General features: G+C 41.1%; 1 protein-coding gene across 3 annotated transcripts in view; it reads right to left on the reverse strand.

Moving 5' to 3' along the window:
* Nucleotides 1–21328, reverse strand: part of LOC133409133 (ataxin-7) — a 47426-nt gene that overhangs the window by 7550 nt on the left and 18548 nt on the right. For 2 of the 3 annotated variants that reach the window (XM_061688736.1, XM_061688737.1), the window contains 7 exons: nt 18550–18654; nt 9771–10062; nt 6750–7090; nt 6451–6533; nt 5012–5286; nt 4618–4807; nt 4382–4503 (listed from right to left, as the gene is read on the reverse strand). In XM_061688736.1, the coding sequence (XP_061544720.1) occupies nt 4382–4503; nt 4618–4807; nt 5012–5286; nt 6451–6533; nt 6750–7090; nt 9771–10062; nt 18550–18654 (1408 nt within the window). The remainder of the gene's footprint in view (nt 1–4381; nt 4504–4617; nt 4808–5011; nt 5287–6450; nt 6534–6749; nt 7091–9770; nt 10063–18549; nt 18655–21328) is intronic. The other variant, XM_061688738.1, reaches the window with a different exon arrangement.

Here is a 21328-nt window from a genome sequence, read left to right on the forward strand (position 1 = left end):
TTGAGTGGTACCTTGACTAACGAGTGCACCAACTTTATTTTATAAATGAGTTAATTCCAAGTTACGAGCAGTCCATCGGTCGATTTGTTGATTTGAGCTGTGTGCAAAAATCTGATGTTACGATACGCAGCCGCTAGATGGTGGCAGCGAACGCCACATCATTTGCCCAGCATCCCGCATCTCACTCACAATTTGAGATAATGAATTACGAGCTCAGTCAACAGAGAAAATCAGACTCAAAAGTCAAGGTTCCCCTCCATAGGGTTTAATTTTCAAAGCACTTAAACAAAAACCCACAACATAATGATGGTGTTCTATGCAATGCTTGTCTAGTGATTCATGATGCAAGGCAAATTTCAGTGTAAATGGACAATACTGGGGGCCATAACATAATGAATCCTGAATGTGTACACAGGTCGGAAGGCACCATAGTCTATTACTAAGGTATGCTCATGCAGTAGCAGACATAATTATAGTAAATATTTGTAAGAAAAGCACTTCTAGGCCCTTAATATTAAACAATCCAATGTAAAGCAGTAGGTATGGCGGTAACAGAGGGTGCCTTCTTGTGCTGCGTGAAAACATATTGTGACTCTTCTGCGCAAACTGTCCCTTTAAGAAACCTCAAACCACTGTATGTGGGGACCAGCGTAAACAGAGGACAGGCTGAAACATGTTTTCTTTTTTAATCTAACATATGCTATACTAAATGCTACCAATAGGAGTTGCACTTGACACAGAAGCCAATGTAAGCAGTGAAAGGCACTGCAGAAGTAGCGAATGTGATAAACAAACTGCATATTCTGTTCGGTGGATGGCAGAAAGGATGTGAATGAGGTGTGTAAAACTTACTCTTTGGGAACATTTTACATGAAAATACAACTGAGGAGTCAAGATTCTACATCTTGATTGGAACTGTGTGCAATCAGTTGGTTGGAGTAAAGTCATTAATGTCTGTAAGCAATGAAGCTCATGTTGTTTAAATTAGGGCTGTAACGATACACCCAGGTCAGAATTCGATGCAGATCACGATTTCTGACCCACAGTTTGATACACGATTTGATTAGTTTTTTTCGGTAAGGGTGGTAAAAAAATGTAACGGATACGCCGATGGCCCAGTTGTCATGGTGACCCCAAGAACTGATAGAACTGTTGCATTCCTGCTTCCTGAACCTCAACCTGCCAGTTTGCTTTCACGAGACATAGGAAACCTGGTTTATATCATCTGGAGCCATAAAACTTCCTCATGACTTGCACAGCTGATTGGGGGAGGAAGTGATTGATGACTGTTGAACAATAGAACCCGATCACCCCCAGTGGTGGTTAGAGACACTGCCTGCGGACATTACAACGACATTGAAGAGGTCCCACGTTTGTGATAAACAGAACAAACCTTCAGGAATGTTCTAAATGTATACCGTGATGTCTGTGTGATTGTCTTTACAGGTTGCCTTCCAAATTTGTTTCTTCTGAATGTGCCAATGTGTTTGATATCAACCTGTAAAAACTGATTGTGCCAAGAACGCTAGTTTAGCACCTGCGCGAAAGTTATAACAATTGTTTCTTATGTTTCTTTCCCAATCGTGGGAGAGTACAAAGTTGGGAGTATTTTAGATTGATAGATGATTTTTAAACCCATTTTTAAGGGCCAAATTGTAGACTAGATTCAAGTCGATGGGTGTGGTCTTCTCCACTTCCCCCCCGTCTCTTATACACGCCCCCTGAGTATTTAACTCTATGGCGTCCACCTTCTGCCTCTCTTGCTTGCTTGGTCTCTTGGCTCTGTTCCTCCAGGCTAACATCCCTGTAGCTCCGGGGCAGCCCATCCCTCCACCCCTTTTCTTTGTCTTTTGTCGTCACCAAGCGGTGCGTGTGCTCCCAGACCACGACGGCGGCACTGTCCATTCAAAGAAGCCGGCAATGCTTCTTCTATCGCTCTTTCCCAGCCCTGATGTGTTGGCGGAAGCCCCAGAAAGCAACTCCCGACATTCGTACCAGTCACACCCACAGTTGAGAGCAAGCGCGGGGCCCGTAACAAGTTCAAACGGCAGGAAACATTACGAGCTCACCCCAACGTGACAACAACTTTCTTTTTGCATCTCCTTTGTTTTCACTTTTTACAGATTCACGCACATTTTTAGTCCAGCCACACACGAGGTCCTATTTTTCTTCATGTATGTCTTTTTCTTTCTATTCCCATTATTATTCTATTATCATTATTACTTTCTTTTTTTTTTAGTAAAATCCCTCTGGATTGTTTCGTTGTAGGTTTCCCTTTTAGATGTAATTACATTTTCTATAAAATTCTACTTCCTGTTATGTGTGTTTGAGTATAACCGAATACTGTTGTAATTGAGAACTCTTAGTTTATTAATGTAGTGAGCCTCCTAAGTACTGAGATTGATCGAGGTTTTTCGTCACTTTTCCTAAAATTTACCCATATAAAGAGAAGACGTGGTACCCCTTTACGAGAAAAAGATAGTTTGGTTGTAACGTTAGACGTATGTCGAAATAAACCGGAAGTGAACGCAAGCATTCACCTTCTGGCATATTTTTTTCCAAAATTCATTCTGATTTTATCCAAAACTAATATACGCTATAAAATAAATAAATAAAAAATAAGAGATTGTTATAAAAAAAAATAATTAATAAATAAACTTTATTTAGGAGACTTAATTATATATGATTTAAAAAAAAAAAGTAAAATGATAATAGTCTCCGGTCTGTGCTGTAAACCAGAAATTAAATAACTAAATATGTAAAAACAAACAAATGTTTCTCTAAAATATAGGTACTATATAGGTACTAAACGACACTGTGGGGTTTAGAAACAAACCTGCGGTCTCTGCCACAAACTGCAACAAATATTGAGTTAACACTGTAACGGACTTCCTATCTGTCCGGCAAAGCACAAACTAAATAACAAAAAAAAAAAAAAAAAAAAAAAAAAAAAAAAAAAAACTTCTCTCTAAAAGGAGTCCCAACAGCCCAGCGTTTTCTGTACAGCCAGGATAACAACAGTGTGCACCAAGTAGACACTACACTACGCTGACTACACTACACCACAACACTACACTACAGGTGTTACGGCAGTGTTGCAACAGGCCTGTGATGAAATGGTCACAATAGTAGTGAGTTGGAATAAAGTACCTTTGGCACACAGTCCTAACTACTAACAGTAGTAGTACATTACAAACGTTATTGGACACAACATTGGGGACAAAGATGGACTTTCACTGACTTTCACTCGCTCTCGTTCCTCTCAGACTCGCCGAGGCTAACGATACACGGCTAACTACTTTGTTAATCCACAACTTGGGCAGCAGGGCCAGTGTATTTTTCCGCACTCTCGGAGTCGCGCAGATGTACACGGACTGTGTCGCCTTGTTGGCCGGACACTGCGCTGCTCCACAGACACGTATAAGTGTGAAAGCAAACTGCCAGACGGCGGATTACTTTCAGCCTGCAACTACAACACGGGAAAACCAGATAAAGTAGTCCCATGACAAGCAGTTGGAGGATTCTTGATGAAGAAATGTATCTTCAATCTAGGTTTAGGTATTTATGTTTTATTAAATTAACTTAAAAAATAATATAACGTCCATAACGAACACTATGTTCAAGCATAAGGGTGTGCACTTGGCACCAGGACACCCTAGGTCGCCGTCCGATGATCGACTCTGTGGTCGTGTCATCAGACTTGCGGCCGCATGTCTTGGACACTCGGGTGAAGAGAGGGGCGGAGCTGTCAACTGATCACCGCCTGGTGGTGAGTTGGCGCCGATGGTGGGAGAAGATGCCGGTCCAACCTGGGAGGCCCAAACGTATTGTGAGGGTCTGCTGGCAGAACTTCACCCAGGACAAGCTGGAGAGACTACGTCTCTCGGCTAGCCTGAGAACGCCTTGGGATCCCCTTGGAAGAGCTAGAGGAAGTGGCTGGGGAGAGGGAAGTCTGTAGTACCCTGCTGCCCCCGCGACACGACCTCGGATAAGCGGAAGACAATAGATGGATTAATTATATTAAGTTTGGTAGCACTGTGAGCTCGTGGCTGTATGTAGAATGGAGAAACACAGTTGAAAGGGCGTGTCGCGGTTCTGCCATTTCAAAGACGACACAGGTTCGTGTATTTGAAGATCGCAATCATCGGTTTTCAATAGAGAATCGTTACAGCCTTAGTTTTAATGAAACAACAAGACGGGAGACTGACTACAATACAATATGTATACTGCAATACAATACAGGTATAATATATATATATATATATATATATATATATATATATATATATATATACATAATGTATAGGTTTGTTTGTTTGTACATATGTGGCAGATTATCAGCCACATCACTTTGGACTTGATAACGTCTCTGGGTACTTACTTCCACATCTGAGAGTTGACGTGCTTGTCCATCATTGTAGAGAGAGCACATCGCATTCTGTCCCAACGCCTGTCAAATGCGTAACAGCCTCTCCCAAACAGTCGACTTCCAAAATTACAGTACTGAAAACAGAGTGGTAATCAACTGTCGGTACAAACGGTGCTCAAAGTTTGCTTAATTGAAAATTATGCATTCAATGATATTTGATGGAAAGCGTGAGAGAAGAAAACACTTACAGCTACCGGTCGAGGGTGATAACCTGAATAGTGACAGTGCAGTTTCTCAGCGTTCTCCTCACGCTCCTCATTCTCTTCCTCATCACTGGAGGCTCGAGAAAACCCATCGGGAGTACTTTGGGGATGGTGCGGTGACTCGTTGGCTATTGCAGGGTCTGCTGGGGTACCAGCCCCATGAGTGTTATTTAATCTGTTGGATAGAGACAGCACCAAGTGATTCTCAACTTGTAACATACAAGAATTGGTTGATTTCCAATTCACATAATGTCCTATATTTCCTATAACTGTTTTTGTATTGGGGATGACAGCCCACTGTTGCGTGTCACTAAATTAAAAAAATAACATAATACCAGACTATACAAAACAAACAGGTGTTGGGTTAGGCATCACTGACCGTGGAAGACCAGGGCTGTGAAATTTAGGTCTGTTGGATGGCAGAATCTTGGTGGCGTCTGGGGTAAGGCCGTTGCCGTGAGCCACCGGATGGACATCACAAGAAGTAGGGAGATGAAGGGAGGGGTGTGGGTCCCTGAGAGGGGGAAGTTGTTGCGAATGGGTTTGGTGGAGTTCTCTCTCCCGCTCCTTTGTTCTATTCTTGTGCTCTGCCAGCAATGTGTCAAAGCGTTTCCTCCGCCCTGGCACTGCCCTCCGCTGGCTCAAGGAATGTGTCTGATGTGGCAAAAGAAAGGTCAGAATTATTGTTTGAGAAAAGATCTTGGGTTGTAGGCTTGGCTTGCTCAGGTTTCAGTCTTAACATGTAACGATGGCTTGAATTCCAGGTTGTGCATACCAAATAAATGTTTTATTTACAGCGCTGAACTTTTGTTTTCTTAAGTCTTATTACAAAATTGATTAACTTCATTACCCCATAAGTTTGAGATTTTTGCAAATGTATTAATAATGAGTAAAAAATCATAAGTATTCACAGCGCGGTACATGGGGGCTCGAGTAGTGTTGTCATTCGCAAACGACTCATTCAAACGAACAAACCTTTTCACAGTGGTGGGTGACTCGAGTTAGACTGGAGTCGCCAATTTAAGGACTTGGGACTTATGAATGTCTCGACGTGCGTGCCATAAACCTGGTAACCATGCCATCAGCAAGCTATGAGACGAGGGCTGAGCCACCTCTCTGAGTGACTATCACGGCAGAATCTCCAAAGATAATTAACTTTGGATTCATGGATTATATTTTTGATGAAATCAGGAAAAAGACAAGCGCAAGGTGCAAGATTTGCAACTCAAAGAAAAAAGACAACATTGACGAGGTCTACGTTCATCTGTCAGATGCAGGTAAGCTACCTAGGTTAGTTTCACAGTTTAGTTCACCGATACCTGATCAAACATTAACTAGACTTCAAGTCAGTCATGCATTTAATTGAGAAGACAATGAAGTGATAGACAATACAACGACTGAAACATGGAAATATATACATATATACATATATATATATATATATATATATATATATATATATATATATATATACACACACACACACACACACACATATATATATACACATATATACATATACATATATAATAGTGGAGGGGCCATTATTATTCGATCAGTAATCAATAAGAGAATCGATTCTAAAAAGATTTGATAGTGACGGACTTAAACAGGTGTGCAGACTTTTTATATCCACTGTAGGTGTCTAATAACACAGCAGATTTCAGGTTTTTGACAGAAATACTGTATCAGACAACAGCATCATTCTTTAAAAAATTTTATTTTGTCAATGGCAGGACATCCAGTGACACTTGAATATTAAACTGATAATACGAGACAGACTAATCAAACAGTACAGAAAAGTGAGAGCATAGTTACCTTGCACGTTAGGGATCTTGTGCAGGTTTTCCGAGCTGTCACATCCACAACTCCACAGTGAATATCTGGATTGAACTCGCGCTCTGATGGGGAAGAGCAGAGAAAAAATTAAATGATGTACACAGTGTGCAGAAAAAGAGATAATAGAGGTAAAAGGTAAAGGAGGTAATATTTTCATGTTAAAGTCTTAGGTTCGGAACAATCAACAAAATAAAAAAAACACTCAGTGGAAATAAAATTCATAAATCAGGCTAGTCTATCGTAAATACTGTACAAATTTGTCCTTTCTCCAAGCTGACCTGTCACTTTCTTGTTCAGGTGGCGTCTGCTACTGGCACTGCTGCTGCTGCTCTCCTGCTTCTTGTCCAGAAGGATTGACAGGTGGCCTTTGCCGTTGGGGATCTGACCCGGTGCCAGTAAGGGAGGCTTTGGTATGGAGGGACAGTTAAGGCCTGGTTTAAGGGCTGAGGATGAGGAGGTGGTGATGGTGGTGGTGGTGGTAGTGTTGGAGCTCACAGTGGTGCTAGAGGAGGATGTAGAAGAGGATGTGGTGGTGGCGGGAGTAGCGGGGACCTGCACCAGCTTAGCTGACGAGTCCACATTCAGATGCATCTTCTCCACCTTGACAGCCGGGGTGAGGCTGAAAGAGAACGTTACAGAAATGAAGAGGGTAGCAAGGAGGAAGCTGGGAGTTAGAAACATAGAGCAAGTGAGAAACACATGATAAGAGACAAATGTACACATATGGGTGGAGCTGGAAGGACAAAACAAAAATCTGTTTTGTGATTATATCAGACATATCCACAATAACACAGTCATAAATTGTCATTGGAGGTTGAGACGAGAAATAATTACAGCAAAACATAATGTAATATGGACAGGAAGTAGAAGCTGCTTTGGACTGCACTGCACAGAGGTTAGGCCATACTTTTTTACTGGTCAAATGTTTAGCATTAATTTAAATTAAACTAATTATTTCATGTAACCAATATATTTAATCTGTGTTGTCTCCACAGGCTATATGACTCTACAACCTCTAAGTGCATGTGGGGGGATTAAATTCAACTGAAGATATATCGGTACGTGTTCACCTTAACGTCACTTAGGCCTGGTACACAAAAAAGGATTTTTCATATCTTAAAAAATTGCTACAGACCCCAGACATGAGGATGAAAAATCAGGTATTTAACAGTTTTGGTCATAGTATGTGTGTACTATGCGGAAGCTAATCTCGACACAGAACACCACAGACCAAGATTCCATAACCGATCTAGATACTAGTCGCCAAGAACGAAATCTCGCGTGTTCAAACAAAAATTAAAACAAAACATAGCAACGCAACGTCGAAGACGACACATAAGACAGGGAATTTGCGGTGCCCTCTGGTCTATTTTTTTTAAAACAGAAAAATCCCATCCATCCATCCACTTTCTGAGCCGCTTATCCTCACTAGGGTCGCGGGAGTGCTGGAGCCTATCCCAGCTATCATCGGGCAGGAGGCGGGGTACACCCTGAACTGGTTGCCAGCCAATCGCAGGGCACATAGAAACAAACAACCATTCGCACTCACGTTCACACCTACGGGCAATTTAGAGTCTTCAATTAACCTACCATGCATGTTTTTGGGATGTGGGAGGAAACCGGAGTGCCCGGAGAAAACCCATGCAGGCATGGGGTGAACATGCAAACTCCACACAGGCGGGCTCGGGGATTGAAACCCGGTCCTCAGAACTGTGAGGCAGACCCTCTAACCAGTCGTCCACCGTGCCGCGGAAAAATCCCAAAATAATAAATAAATAAATAAAAAGACCACCGAAAAACTTGGCTTCCCACGCTACCTGGTCTTCCATTTCTGAGGTTCGCCAGACTTTGTGTTCCAGGTGTATGAACCATATTATATTACTTGTATGCTTTTATCTTGAAGGCCTGACTTTACAGCAGAGGTGGGCAAACATTTTGGCTCCGAGGTGTTAATACTTAAGATTTACTTTTAATGGGAGCAGTCCGTTTTGTTGATCACCTTTTTTTGCCAGTACATAAAAGACTGGTGTTAGTTTTGTTGTGGCAATTCTCAGAACACATCTGAGGTGTTCATTACTCTGCTAGGATTTGTAGGATGTTTTGTTGGTGCTCATACACATATGTAGAGCCAAACACCACCAGCATCCTCTGTGCCATCTTCTGGATTTTTGTAAATGTGTCTGCGCTTAATGAAGCATAAAAATCATCCAGTTTGAGAGTTGAACTTCTCTTTTAAAACATTGGAGATAAATCAGTTCCATCTGCAGCTCCCGTGGCACTGTTTCAGGGTGAGACTGAATATTGGATGGCAGTTTGTCAGATAAAGGTGTTTTGCTGAGCCTGAAAGCTTGATTTTAACTGCTAAGCCGTAGCCATCAGGTCCTGCGTTGACTGGCTGTTAGCATAATCAGCATGCTTGGTAGAAAAGTAATGGTTGATTATATTCCTCAAAAACCGCAATGGTTTCTTAACAAATTAGATATACAGGCTTTGACCGGACTTCAGTGAAAACGTATTTAGTAGTCCATTCTATATTAAACACTCGGCACTCACTGTCGACTTTTCTTTGGCCCACACATGGTTGAAGAAGGGTTCAGAGCAGTAGCAGAGTAAAAACAAAACAGACAAAGTCGGGTCAATGTATCACTCTACCTACTGCGCTACCTGGTGGAACCACTGGGCAATACAGGACAGGGTCAAATTAATGCAGTCATGATTTTGATATGATTTGGGTGATTCTGTACCAATCTCTGTCGGTGGCCCGCGAGCCATAGTTTGCCCACCTCTGCTTTACAGGCTATCAGATGTGGTGCGCTGATGTTTCCTGAGAGTCTCCAAAGAGACCGAAGACAGGAGTGTTGTAGAATGGCGATGTCGTCAATACAGACTTGCTTTGAAAAACACCTCGCCCTCCAGTGAACCCACTTATTCAAAATATGACATCTAGGAGGACATGTTTGTTTTTATTTATGGTTGCTTCCTTGTTCCCCATATAGGTCGCTTCTTGATTGACTACATTCCGATTCACGTCACAATTCATGGATTCATGACTGAGGAGTAATCAGTTTTCCTTACACACGAAGATTTTTTGTCGTAGATATTGAACACTTAAAATTGTCGTCCTTGGTTGGTAATGGGCAAAAATCGGGACAAAACCTGCCTGATAGTCCTTAAATGTATTCCAGATACTGCAATACAATTATGTCTTTCTCACAGACTGTAAAACACATCAAATACAGAGATTTAAAAGAGGATACTGTGTAACTTTAACATCACAACCAGACGTGCATCAAACTTACATCTTGTCCGGCTGCAGCATCCTGAATGGGGGAAAGGGAGGTCTTCGCTGGATGCCTGACACCTTGTCTTTGGCTGGTTTGACTAGTTTGGGATTTGAGGAGGAGGATGTTGCAGAGGGAGAGAAGTTAGATCCAGCAGTTGAGGTTCGGCTAACAATCCCTCCACTTGTCACGCCAGTGAGAGACCCTGAGGCAAGTCCAAGCCCGAGACCACTGCTACTACTCCTGTTTCTTCCCATCAAATGGAACGGCGAGGTGGATGCTGACTTGATGGTAGAATTATGTCTTCTCTCTGGATAAACAGGACAAAGCAGTCTGGTATTAAATACCACCCTAGCAGTTGCTAAAAATCCATTCAAGTCATACTATCATACTTCTCTTGAGTACTACAGCTCCCTCGCACATTCCCACAAAACTTGCATGTTAGGTTGATTGAAGACTCCAAATTGTCCATAGGCATGAATGTGAGAGTAAATGGCTGGTGACCAGTCAGGGCGTACCCCGCCTCTCGCCCCAAAATCAGAGGGGATAACTGGGATTACCCGTGGCACTAACGAGCACAAGCCACATAGAAAAATGGATGGATAGATATAAACACAATGATAATGTGCAAATGATTATGAAAGATCAGGAATACTTAGAAGACGACATTTTGATGATAAATTTTATTTATTTCAAAGAGCTTTGCCTTTACATGTGACAATGTTACAAAGCTTTAATTGAACACTAGTCTTCCACAGCCAAATTGAAAAGCTAGCCGTAATAGGACATAAAAAGCTAGCTCTGACAATACTCAGCAGCATTTCTGAAACAGGCAAACTCAGCCTTAAAATAGAAAGAACCGATAGGTCAGGAGCTTCATTTTCATGCCTGAGCTTCTCAGAATAACATGATGAAAGGCACTGTGACAGACAGCAAAAATGGAGACATTACCGACTAGTGAATGGCAAGTCACAAAGAGAAAGAAATTATTATTACAAACTTGCTTCAAAGGATTTTTTTTTTTTTTTATTTGTATGATGCACTGCAGTCGTACACTACACTGAGATGTGCATCTGTGACCGTGTCACCCAAGTATCGGCTTTTGTCATTTGTTAGTACTTGTTTTTACATTTTAATATTGAAAATGTGTTTATTTTACACTTGTAGGACAGTTAAGAATATTCAATTACAACCTAAAAATGGTCTGAGTAAAGTTTTTTTATGACATCAGTTTGACTACCGAACGGATTATTTATGTTTATTATTATTTTCTGTTCAAACATTTGTTTGTCAAAATCCAAACAAAATTGGTCAACCAGCAGCCCAGCACAGATTGTATCCAAGAGGTTCCACAACAAAATCAATGGAAAATTATCGATGAATAAATTAACTAAACCAGCTCATATGCCTGTACTGTAAATTAAAATTACTTGATTAATAAGATTGAGTACTGTATTAACATTTTACAGCTCCAAATATAAAATGTAACTGCAACGGTTTAACATTTTTAATGTCATTTTCCTGAAGAAATCACATTTCCATGGTGTGTGTGGCTGACACTAAGAGATGGGTCCCATATTGTGTAATCTCTGGTGGACACATCTAAAATGCTGCACAGCAATTATTTGCATACGGCTCCACTGTAATTTAGATTTTCCAAATTGCATTTTATTCTTAACTGGTGATCAGACAGCAGCATTTTTGGCAAAAATAGATTGTTTCTGGTGACATTGAGGGGTCAGAAAGTTAAGCAGATACTACTACTGCTGTGCTCTTTAGAGGCAGTGCTCTCCCAAATGTTTTATAATGAAAATAATGACAGCTACCTAATGCCTAGATCAGATTAAAGGACTTTAGCCCCGATATTGGCCCAAAAGGCTATCGCAGCCGATTTCCTAGATTGGGCCCAACAAAACTTCTTGTAGTGTGACATAATCCACGACCAACAATTTGGCCCGATGATAGCCCTATGACGCCAAAATGAAAAGTCTAGCATGTTTTGAGTTTTTGGAAATCTTAGTGTGACATGTCAACGACAATTCTCCGAAAGCACACTTTGACCTCGACCAATAGGATTGCATATTGTGACCGGTGCATCACCTCCCGTGCTTGCCGTTGTCAACATTTATTCACGCGCACAGACCAATTTTTACCGAAGCTTTAGAGCAAGGGTGTCAAACTCATTTTAGTACACGGGCCCCATTCACCCCAATTAGAGCTCAAGCACACCGGACCACAATATTTTTGCCTTAAAATCCATAAATAACTATTCAAAATTTTCCCCATTGTTCTTGTGTAAATGATTATAAGTACTTTCAGAAAATATTAACATTAATTCATTGTTATCTTGTTGTAAATGTTGCAAATCATGAGCAGTCTGAAATTTTTAACCAAAGATTATTTCAACAGTATTATGAATCAGTGAGCGTGCACCATTCAGTTATGCATCCTTTGTAAATGTATACATTAAAAAAAATTAAGTTGTGGCAGTGCATGGAAAAAAAAAAAAAAGATACCAACAAACCAACCTCATTTGAAGTGAAGCTTTTGACTGAAATTTCATAATATTCATTGTCTTAAAACATTTCTACATTTGGTACTCATTTTTACAGAATTGTAGTGTGAACATGGCAGACCATGTTATATTAGTGTGCTCCTGATACTTGCCATCGTTTGGCCTTCACAAGTGCATCAATGTCATTGACGTGTTGTCAGTGCACCCTCTAGTTGACAAAATTAGCAACAAGTCACTTTTATTGAAAAATAGCAGAGAATATGTTCTCCATCCCCACGGGCCGGATTGGACCCCCTGATGGGCTGATTCTGGCCCGCGGGCCGTATCTTTGACACCACTGCTTTCCAGCATGATTCGACAGAACGCCGGGATGTTTATGTACAACCGTTAGTGCTAGCACTAACTTGCTAGGGTACATAACATTTTGTTGCCTGCTTGTGAGCCATATCATATTAAAAGTACGTGACCATACCTCAAGCAATCCTTAAATGAACGACTTCTCCAGAACACCACACGTTTTTCCTCATTGTGTCAAACCCCCCCCCCCCACACACACATTGGCGCGGCACATTGTTGTCATCGCCATGGTAACGAGTGTATCCGGTTGCGTTGATTAGACAAGATAAAGCCCAGTGATCGTAAAAGACTGGATGCGGTGGTATCGGAATACATGTCGTGTAGTGTTGCCACTGTCTGCCTGAGATACGGCAAGATTTTATGCCAGCAGTGTGACATAGTGCAATCGAGAAAGACCACATTTGTCTTGTAGTCTGATCCAGGCATAATGCGCAAAACCCTCTTTTCAATACGGGATACAAGCTGTGGGGAGGTTTCGTCCAAAACCAGTAACACAGAGACGACATGACGTGCTGCGGTCCCGCTCACGTACAGTTCTCTAATAAAGTGGCCTTAGTGATAAAAATGGTTCGGTCAACCCAGGAGAACTCAATGCTTGTCTGAAGCGCTACTTTAACTCATCACAAAAGGAGAGGGGGGGGGAGATAAAGTTTGGCTGATGTAGTTTGCTTGGAAATTTAAGTTCTTCTCTCGTCTCTGATTTCCACTTTTTAGTTTTGCACACCTTTTTACACCTGTTGCTAACAGCTCCGGCAATCTATTCGAGTCAGTCACCACACAATTTTGCGGCCGCTATATGGGATCTTGGGAAAGATGGCAATCTTAGTAATGCTCCCAATTTTTTGTCTCGAGTTTGTTGTCACATTTCTGTCGGGCCAATTATACATTACTCGCGCACTCACTGGAGTAGTCTCGCCACGCTGCACTATTTTTTCATATCTGTTGTTGACCAATATTGGTCACTCATGCCAGAGTAGCATCTGCACCACTTGGACACTGGGCAAATGTTGCAGATACTCCTCAGTCAATCGACATTGTCCCAGATTATCGCACTACTAGTCACTTTAAAACTGCATACATTCTTTGAAGTCTCGGCGGCCTTTGCACAATGGTCATTGCACCGGACTATTGCTATATTAGTCATTCAAACTGCTCTAATTGCTCGAGGACTCTGCATCTTTTTGCACAATTGTCCAAAAAATACAAAAATTAAAATTAGTACCAGCATTACCAGCAACCTTTTATTGCTCAGTGACTGTTGTTCACAATGTCTTTATGTCTCAAAGGTATTCTCTGTCAATTGACTGTTGTCATACTAGAGCGGCTCCAACTACCGGAGACAAATTCCTTGTGTGTTTTTTGGACAAACTTGGCAAAATAAAGATGATTCTGATGCGCAACCAACCCACCCACGCCACACGTAATCTGTTAAGCGTTAACACGCAATTTAGCCCCCGCTAACCAATCTTAGTAAATCAGGTCATATATCTGTGCTCCATCTATGTAAAAGGTGGCTAATAGCTAACTTGAATGTAGCTAACTTGAATTGTATTCTCAGCAGGTGAGCTACAAACAAGCTTGTTGCTGATTGCAAAAACACTCCATGGCAAACATACACACACACGTTCAAATCAAGGCTGTTTGCTGGTTATTTAAGATGTAATTTGACCTTTGACCTCCTTTTTTAAAAATCCACAATGCGTCTTGGGCACAACTCAATCACGGGCTCCTGGAGCCTATCCCAGCTATCTTCGGGCAAGAGGAGGGGTACACCCTGAACTGGTCGTCAGCCAATCGCAGAGCACATGGAAACTAACAGCCATTCGCAATCACCTTCACACCGATGGGCAATTTAGAGTCTTCAATCAACCTACCACGCATGTTTTTGGGATGTGGGAGAAAAGCGGAATCAAGAAGCCCAAACATCTACCATATTCAGGCCCTCTCCACTACAGTGTGCCACCTAAGGCTATACCAGGATGACCGGAAAAAACATACTGTATGTCCAGTGTTTATTATAACTGTTTTCTTACTTACTGCTCCCACTAGAAATCTATAAATTAATGTACTCTCTCAGTAGCATATTGTACATCTGAATGTCCCACTACAATCCCTTGATTACTGGGTTTGATTTAACAACCACTATAACACAGTAAATGTACATAACAGTATTTAGATGTGACAGATAGCTTGGTATTTGTCACATTCTTAAAAGACATGAAATTCCAAAATGAGAATATGCCCAAAAAAGGGTATGACTAAGAATGGCTAAGAATATGGGTATTTGGGTGTTACATACAAAATCTGTAATTAATAGGAGCAGATCTCAAGTCATGTGCTATAATACCTCCCTCTTGTGGCTGACCACTAACTGTGGCTGAAGTTGCCATTTCCTAAATATTTAAAATGCATGCATGCAAAGCAAAGATCATTTGTCCATCCATCCATTTTCTATACTGCTTATCCTCATTAGGAATTTTCCTTATTCATAACAGTCAGATTCCATTTTCCGTACTCAATATCAAGCAGATAAATACATTAAAACAAACCCCAATTCCAATGACGTTGGAACATTGTGTAAAATGAAAATATAAACATAATGATTTGCAAATCCTTTTGAATGAAATGAGGCTCGATTCAAATCTTGCTAGCATTTTGAAAAACATCATACTCTCCCTTTAAACTCTACCTAACTGACTTCATTTTGTGACACAAACATACAGTAAGTGTGACAACTGCAAACTCAAATACGCATGAATGCTTTCTCAGGCTCCATACAGAGCAGAGCTGATTTTCATCAGACTGTAGCTTTAGAAATGGAGCTATCTGAATGCTAAACTCAGTGAGCTGATTTTTTTCCAACTTCAGCTTCACCAAAATACACTTAAGACCCGACAGTGGACATGTGGACAGAGCTCTTTCAAAACCCCTGTTTTTGTGAGGACATCATTTTTACCCAAGAGCTTGGAAAATACAGTGGACATATAAGAAGTCCAAACACCTATTCAAATGCCAGGTTTTTGTGATTAGAAGAAATGAGACTAAGATAAATCATTTCAATTGTGTTTTTTACCATTTATGTGACCTATAACCTGTACAACTCAATTGAAATACAGATGAAATCATTTAGAGAGGGGAAGAAAAAATTCAGACAATGTGGCTGCACAAGCGTGCAAACCCTCATAACTGAGGATAACAATCTCCCGTCTTCTTAATGTCTGAGCCATATATGGTGCAAGGTGGCAAGACGGAATGTTTATCGTACAGAGAAAAACAGTTGAAATCTCCCAAAAGCATGTGGGAAAATGTGTTATGGGTCAATGAAACCAAGTTTAAACTTTTTGTCAATAATTCCAAAAGAAGAATACACCTACAGTGAACTATAGTGGTGGGAGCATCATGCTTTAAAGCCGTTTTTTTTTTCAGCTGGTACTGGGGCCTTAAGTCAGGGTGGAGGGAATTATGAACAGTACCAAATACTGTACTCTTAACCAAATGTCAAAACCTTCAGGCTTCTGGTAAATAGTAAGAAATGTGTTAGGAAAAGTCTACAAGAACATATGAAGTTCATTTTGGGGTTAATCAGAAGCACTTTTGATGGTGGCAGTGGTTATGACTCCCGTTTAACATGAGTTTAGATGTGAATGGTTAATTCTGAACACAGTCATATCTTCAGTAATGAGAGTGATGAAAATATTTTGTTTTTCTCAATTGAGTTGCACAGATTATATAGGTCAAAATGGTGGAAAACAGTTTGATTGATGTTGGGCCCCATCCACATGGAAACTGAGCCGATCTTTTTCTTTTATTACAGTTTCCCGTAAACACAGAAGCATTTAAAAATAATGTGCCTAGCCACACAAAGATTAGGGTTGGGCATCGAGAATCGAGAACCGATTGGAACAGAGACTAACGTTCCTGTTCTCCCGGAACTGTTTAAATTTAAAAATTTAGGTTCCCAGTTTCAATGCCTAGTCCTCCAGCCACAAAGAAGAAGTGGAGAAAAGAAATTAAGAAGCGGCGTAAACCAATGAAGAACGCGCACGATTATGTGTTTGTGCCTAACGGCGGCGAACAAAAGTGTGTCTTAACTTTGTTAAAATGAATGACCAATCGCCTCAGAGCAACACTTGAAATAAGATTATATTGTGCAAAGGAGACTTTCACGATGTGTAGCGTCTGAGGCGCTCCGAGCCTCAGCCTACACCGCACGGAGCTTCAGTCAAGTCAACTCTCAGTCAAATGGGTGAGTGAAACAATAAAATACGTATATGACAACATTGAGACAGCTAACAAGGTAAACGGTTGGTTGCACTTTAGCACAAATGGTTTTTAGCATTTTGTTTAGTCTTCAAACCAACGTAATCTTAACAATGTGCTGAAACTTAAAAATAACTATTTTAACAATGCTATATTATATTTAAGTTTTAGCTGAAACGTTTATTAATCAATATTAAGTCAATTGGGTTAGTTCCCCACACATTGCCTTTTAGTTCATAGGTTTGATATTGATACTGGTTATAAAGAACCTCGAGTGAAATGTTCATTTTAGTCTATGCTGCGGGCTGCTAAGAAAATTTATGTTCATAATTTGGACACCCTTTATTTAAACCATGCAAACTGCTTTGACCTAGCCCCCTAAAAGAATTGGATTAGAGAATTGTTTGGAACTGGAATCGAACTAAGGAATCGGAACCGGGATCGCTCAAATCCAAACGATGCCCAATCCTAACAAAGATGCTGAAACACTGTAGTTTATACACCTGCCTTGAAGTGGTGCTGTAGCGCTACTACAGAAAGTCACCTAAAACAAAGAATAACAACTCCATGTGACGTAAATATACTCATGACAATGTCAGAGTATAAAGAAAAAACAAGCATGATAGGAAGACACTCGTGATGACTGACGACCAGGTAGAACTTCTGCTTCAAAACGAAAGCCCAGATCACTGCCAAGGTAAAGAACATCCAACACGTTGATGCAGCATTGTTTTGTGCTGTTGATGGTCATGCGAGAATTGGGACAACCATGTCATCGTCTTAGGAAAGATGTGTACAGTATGTGTTGTACGAGGGCAGCGTTTTGAGAGCTATCCAATCTGAGACCCGGTTTGAAAAATGATCGTTTTCATGCTCACAGAACCCCGGCTGCGTGTGGACAAAACGTCAAAACGATAAACACCTTTCCCGATACACTTAAACATGTTTCTGTGTGGAATGGGCCTTGATCTCATTTTTGTTTTTCACAAAATCCTGGCACTTGAACAGGGGTGTGAAGATTTTTTGTCCACTGTATATCTTGAAAATATTTATGTACGGACATTTCAATAATCTGTGCATTTTTTAAGCGCTCAATCACAATTGTCTATTTCTGATCCTCTACATCATACACAATAATTTTTTATACCTCAGGAATAGTCAAAGTGTTTGAAGCATACCGTACACCATTTATAGATTGACAAACTTGGAAAACTGAGCTGTGTTCTGCGTTTAAAAAAAAAAGTAGTACATCACTTGCAGGACAGAGAACTATATCAAATATTAACAGGGGATTTGGATACACGCATACATGCACGCACGCATGCACACACGACAGAGCGTTAAGTAAATAAATTAAATTTGCTGGTGCCCTCTCTCAGGTTTCAGTGTAAGGAGGTAAAGTGGGGGAGTTGGTAAAAGGAGAGGAAAGAAATACCACAGACTGTGCCAATGTAAGAAATGTCCCCATCAGCAATGCTGAACTGGCAGTGGCATGCAAAAGCTTACTATTAAATTATTTTCAGATTTATTGTCTCTATTTATGGTATTCCTTTTGAATAAAACATCACTATCACACATTAAAAACACCCAAGCGTCTCCCTGAGGAACGTCTCAGAATAAAGAGAGAGCGCTGTTCTTGACAGAACATTTGTCTACAAGACTTACCATAATGTGCTTGGAAGGCTTGGGGCTTGACTACTTGACTACAGTGGCTGCACATCACCAGGTAGAAGTCATCTTGCGCGGGATACTGGCCAAATAAAGGCATATCTATGCACAGGGGAAAATCTGATTGTTAGGGTACAAGTCATAAAGAAAACTATACATCAGTGTTAACAGCTCAAACATACAAAAGACATACAGTGGGTAGGGAAAGTATTCAGACCCCCTTAAATTTTTCACTCTTTGTTATAGTGCACCCATTTACTAAAATCATTTAAGTAAATTTTTTCCTCATTAATGTACATACAGCACCCCATATTGACAGAAAAAAATGGAATTGTTGAAATTTTTGCAGATTTATTAAAAAAGAAAAACTGAAACAACACACAGTATTCAGACCCTTTGCTGTGACACTCATATTTAACTCGGGTGCTGTTCATTTCTTCTGATCATTCTTGAGATGGTTCGACACCTTCATTGGAGTCCAGCTGTGTTTGATTATACTGATTGGACTTGATTAGGAACGTCACACACCTGTCTATATAAGGCCTACCAGCTCATAGTGCATGTCAGAGCAAATGAGAATCAGGGGATCAAAGGAACTGCCTGAAGAGCTCAGAGACAGAATTGTGGCAAAGCACAGATCTGGCCAAGGTTAAAAAAAAATTATGCTGCACTTAAGGTTCCTAAGAGCACAGTGGCCTCCATAATCCTTAAATGGAAGACGTTTGGGACGACCAGAACCCTTCCTAAAGCTGGCTATCCGGCCAAACTTAGCAATCGGGGGAGAAGAGCCTTGGTGAGAGAGTTAAAGAAGACCCCAAAGATCACTGTGGCTGAGCTCCAGAGAATCAGTCGGGAGATGGGAGAAAGTTCTAGAAAGTCAACCATCACTGCAGCCCTCCACCAGTCGGGGCTTTATGGCAGAGTGGCCCGACGGAAGTCTCTCCTCAGTGCAAGACACATGGAAGCCCGCATGGAGTTTGCTTTAAAAAAAAAAAAATCTGGGGGACTCCAAGATGGTGAGAAATAAGATTCCCTGGTCTGATGTGACCACGATAGAACTTTTTGGCCTTAATGCTCAGCGGGGCTGCACGGTGGACGACTGGTTAGAGCGTCAGCCTCACAGTTCTGAGGACCCGGGTTCAATCCCCGGCCCTGCCTGTGTGGAGTTTGCCTGTTCTCCCCGTGCCTGCGTGGGTTTTCTCCGGGAACTCCGGTTTCCTCCCACATCCCAAAAACATGCATTAATTGGAGACTCTAAATTGCCCGTAGGCATGACTGTGAGTGCGAATGGTTGTTTGTTTCTATGTGCCCTGCGATTGGCTGGCAACCAGTTCAGGGTGTACCCCGCGCCTCCTGCCCGATGACAGCTGGGATAGGCTCCAGCATGCCCGCGACCCTAGTGAGGAGAAGCGGCTCAGAAAATGGATGGATGGATGGATGGATGGATGCTCAGCGGTATGTGTGAAGAAAACCAGGCACTGCTCATCACCTGTCCAATACAGTCCCAACAGTGAAGCATGGTGGTGGCAGCGTCATACTGTGGGGGTTGTTTTTTAGCTGCATGGACAGGACGACTGGTTGCAATCGAAGGAAAGATGAATGCGGCCAAGTACAGGGATATCCTGGACGAAAACCTTCTCCAGAGTGCTCAGGACCTCAGACTGGGCCGAAGGTTCACCTTCCAAAAGGGACAATGACCCTAAGCATACAGCTAAAATAACAACTCCCACAACTCAATGACTCTTCTTGAATAGCCCAGCCAGAGCCCTGACTTAAACCCAATTGAGCATCTCTGGAGAGACCTGAAAATGGCTGTCCACCAACTGTCACCATCCAAACTGACAGACCTGGAGAGGATGTGCAAAGAGGAATGGCAGAGGATCCCCAAATCCAAGTGTAAAAAATTTGTTGCATCATTCCCAAAAAGACTCATGGCTGTAAGGGTGCTTCTACGAAGTACTGACCAAAGGGTCTGAATATTTATGGCTGTGTGACATTTCAGTTTTTATTTTTTCATAAATCTGCAAAACTTTCAACAAATCCGTGTTTTTCTGTCAGTATGGGATGCTGTGTGTACATTAATGAGGGGGAAAATGAAAAATTATTTTATTAAATGGCTGCAATATAACAGAGTGAAGGATTTAAGGGGTCTGAATACTTTCCGTACCCAAAAACCAATCCAAGAATGGCTGATTACACTGGGGAACAATTTGAAAAAACAAATTCTGTTGAGTTAGATTTTATGCTGATTAAAACTAAAAATGGCATGCTGATTCCAAAATTGCAGTCAGTTTTTTTCTACATAGCTTACCATCCAGATAAGCAAAATTCCACTGATTAGTCTTGCCAGCTGATTACGATTGGACTCATCTACAGCTACGTGGCAACTTGTTTGTGCAGTCACAATTGAGAGTGCAGTGAGGTGTGTGTGTGTGTGTGCATCTCCCAATAGGTCAGTACTATCAATATCTGCAAACAGAAAGCTAGCATAGTAGGAATTAAGAGGATTTGTGCCATATCCTTTGTAAAGCATAATACTGTAAAATAAACATTCCAGTCATGCCTGTTTCTTTCATATTTCATTGTATGTCAATATTTTAAAACTTTTATACAACAAGCACATATCTGTTAAGTACAGTATTTTTCAAACATTTTTAAGAAAACGGGGATCTGTAGTTCTAAAACTTGACGTGATAGAGAACTGTCATCAGTTTTGGATTCCGCACCCAAAAAAATAGTTAAAAACAGCTGTGAGACCTAACTCAACAAAAATTGT

This window comes from Phycodurus eques, chromosome 10 (assembly GCF_024500275.1).
Source record: "Phycodurus eques isolate BA_2022a chromosome 10, UOR_Pequ_1.1, whole genome shotgun sequence".
Lineage (NCBI taxonomy): Eukaryota > Metazoa > Chordata > Actinopteri > Syngnathiformes > Syngnathidae > Phycodurus > Phycodurus eques.